The sequence below is a fragment of the Colobus angolensis genome, unplaced genomic scaffold (genome assembly GCF_000951035.1).
Source record: "Colobus angolensis palliatus isolate OR3802 unplaced genomic scaffold, Cang.pa_1.0 Scaffold128, whole genome shotgun sequence".
Lineage (NCBI taxonomy): Eukaryota > Metazoa > Chordata > Mammalia > Primates > Cercopithecidae > Colobus > Colobus angolensis.
In genome coordinates, this window is record NW_012114030.1 from 3,432,863 (window position 1) to 3,435,578 (window position 2,716).

A 2,716-nucleotide genomic window follows, 5' to 3' on the forward strand; every position below is an offset into this window, starting at 1 on the left:
CAACCTCCGCCTCCTGGGTTCAAGCAATTCTCCTGCCTCAGCCTCCCGAGTAGCTGGGACTACAGGTGCCTATCACCACGCCCGGGTAATGTTTGTATTTTTACTAGAGACAGGGTTTCACCATGTTGGTCAGGCTGGTCTTGAACTCCTGACCTTATGATCTGCCCTCCTTGGCCTCCCAAAGTGCTGGGATTACAGGGGTGAGCCACTGTGCCCGGTCAGCTTTCTGTCTTTCTACGCTTATTTCCTCATCTGTAAAATGTCATCCTTAGCAGGGCGAGGTGGCTCACACCTGTAATTCCAGCAATTTGGGAGGCCGAAGCGGGTGGATCCTCTGAGGCCAGAAGTTCAAGACCAGCCTGGCCAACATGGTGAAACCCCGTCTCTACTAAAAATACAAACATTAGCCAGGTGTGGTGGCACACACCTGTACTCCCAGCTACTCAGGAGATTGAGGTGGTAGAATCGCTTGAATACGGGAGGTGGAGGTTGCAGTGAGCTGAGATGGCGCCACTGAACTTCAGCCTGTGTGACAGTGAGACCATGTCTCAAAAAAAAAAGATAAAATGTCATCCTCACATCAGCCTTTTGTTGTGAAAAATAAAATCAAGAGTTTACTCAAAGCAGTCAGAACAGTGCCTGACAGTAAGTCTTGTTAAAGTGTTAGCTATCGTATATTATAGATGAGCACAATGTATATATCATTATTAAATGTCAGCTTTATTATTATTATTTGTTTTGAGACAGAGTCTTCATCTGTCTCCCAGGCTAGAGTGCAATGGCACGTCTTGGCTGGCTCACTGCAACCTCCGCCTACTGGGTTTAAGCGATTCTCCCGTCTCATCCTCATGAGTAGCTGGGATTACAGGTGTGCGCCACCATGCCCGGGTAATTTTTGTATTTTTAGTAGAGACGGGGTTTCACCACATTGGCCAGGTTGGTCTCAAACTCCTGACCTCGTGATCTGCCCGCCTCGGCCTCCCAAAGTGCTGGGATTACAGACGTGAGCCACCGCGCCCGGTCAGCTTTATTATTAAATGTTAGCTTCATCTGCTTTGTACACTAATGCACACCCAGTGCCCAGAACAGTGCCTGGAACATACTAGGTGCTAAATAAATATTTATGACTTAATGTACGAATGAGGGTGGACTTCCTTTCTTTTGCTCGCACTGGAGAGTTGAACTCTCCTTCCAACGCGGGTGGGGTGGATATTGGCGTATTCAGGGCCATCAGGGCTGAAGTCAAGGGCTTAGTGGGGCTTAATTTGTTGGGGGGGGCCCAGGGCATGGCCCTCATTGTTTCTCTAGAAGGAAAGGTCCAACCCTCAAAAGACCTTCCGAAATCCCGCTGAAAGTTAAGTTGGGAAGGAAAACCTGCATGCCTATGTATCAGGAATTAACGTCCTTTGTCTTGCTTTGTTCAGTAGTTTCAAATTGCCTTCTCCAGGCAAGGCTGATGATAGTGCAAGTTGCAAGTTAATTTGAATTTTTCTTTCTGCTTTTGCTCTCACAGGAAGTGGAAAGGGGACCAAACACTCCAGCATTCATGCCACCAAAAAGAGGAGTGTTTTTCAGTTACAAGACCTGGATTCGAATCACGACTCCTCTTAGCTGCCCTGTAATCAGGCACAATTACTTGGGTCTCTGAGTCTCACTTTTCTTATGTAGAAAACGGAGATATGTTTACTTCCTTCATAAGACTGATGAGAAGGAAATTATCTGTGCATTTTGAAACCACTGAAGCCTTGTACACGTTTTATTTCTGGGTTCGCCACTGGTTTCCTGGTAGGGCTTCAGAAAAATAAAAAGGAGGTCCCTGAGCAAAGGCTGGAGGGCCCTTCATCTGAGGTCATCCCTCTCTTGTCCCAAGGATGGCCTGGACTGCTCCGCCCCGCGGCTCCCCAGGGGCAAAGCCGTGAGGGTCCGGGTGAGAGCCCAGTGCTGGACCACCCCGGCGCCCAGGGGTCCCGGCCGAAATCCCTGCTGTCTTTCAGGTCAAACGTCATAATTCCCGAACCCCAGAAAGGCCGAAAAGCAAGGCAACCCCGAAAGATGACGAAGTCAACACCAGGGCGCAGGGCCAGTGTGCTGACGACGAGGGAGGCTGGAGCCGCGGGGACAAGGCGCCCCATACAGCGGCAAGAGGGCGGAGGGCAGGAGCTCGCCGTCCTGGGTGAAAGCGGGGCTCAGTGAAGAGGCCCGGCCACAGGAATCTCGGTTCCACCCCGCGCCTCCCGGCTGTGACTCCAGTTTCATCCCCAGCCGCCTGGCCCGGCCCCGCCCCGCCCCCAGCGGGCACTCAGGCCGTACCACTGTGCCTTCATGGGGGTGGAGTTAGATCGTGGGCTAGTCCTGTCGATGAGAGAGGGGTTCTTCCACAAAAAATATCATTATGTATAGCATTCGCATTATTCTAGTTAACTCGTTTCCCTTCTGCATGCCCGGAACCCCTACCTGCGCTAGGAAGGGGGCGGAGCGCTTTCTGCCTCCCCCTGCTCTTCCGCGTTTGGTGCGCGCCTGCGCGGTGCGTAGGCGGCGGGACGTACTTAAGCTTCGACGCAGGAGGCGGGGCTGCTCAGTCCTCCAGGCGTCGGTGCTCTGCGGTGTTGAAACCTTGTTGCTTGCTTGGCTGTGCGCGCGTGCGCGGACATGGCCTCAAACGGTAGGTAAGGGCGCGAGGCGGCGGCGGCGGCGGCGCACCGGGCCGAGGCCTCCC

The 2,716-nt window shown here is 52.9% G+C and overlaps 1 protein-coding gene across 2 annotated transcripts in view; it reads left to right on the forward strand.

Annotated features, from left to right (window-relative positions):
• Window positions 1-2,544: 2,544 nt before the first annotated feature.
• FUS (FUS RNA binding protein) overlaps window positions 2,545-2,716 on the forward strand; it is a 12,068-nt gene continuing 11,896 nt past the window's right edge. The window contains exon 1 of one of the 2 annotated variants that reach the window (XM_011933631.1): window positions 2,545-2,662. In XM_011933631.1, coding sequence (XP_011789021.1) covers window positions 2,650-2,662 — 13 coding nt within the window. In that variant the 5' untranslated portion in view covers window positions 2,545-2,649. The remainder of the gene's footprint in view (window positions 2,663-2,716) is intronic. The other variant, XM_011933632.1, reaches the window with a different exon arrangement.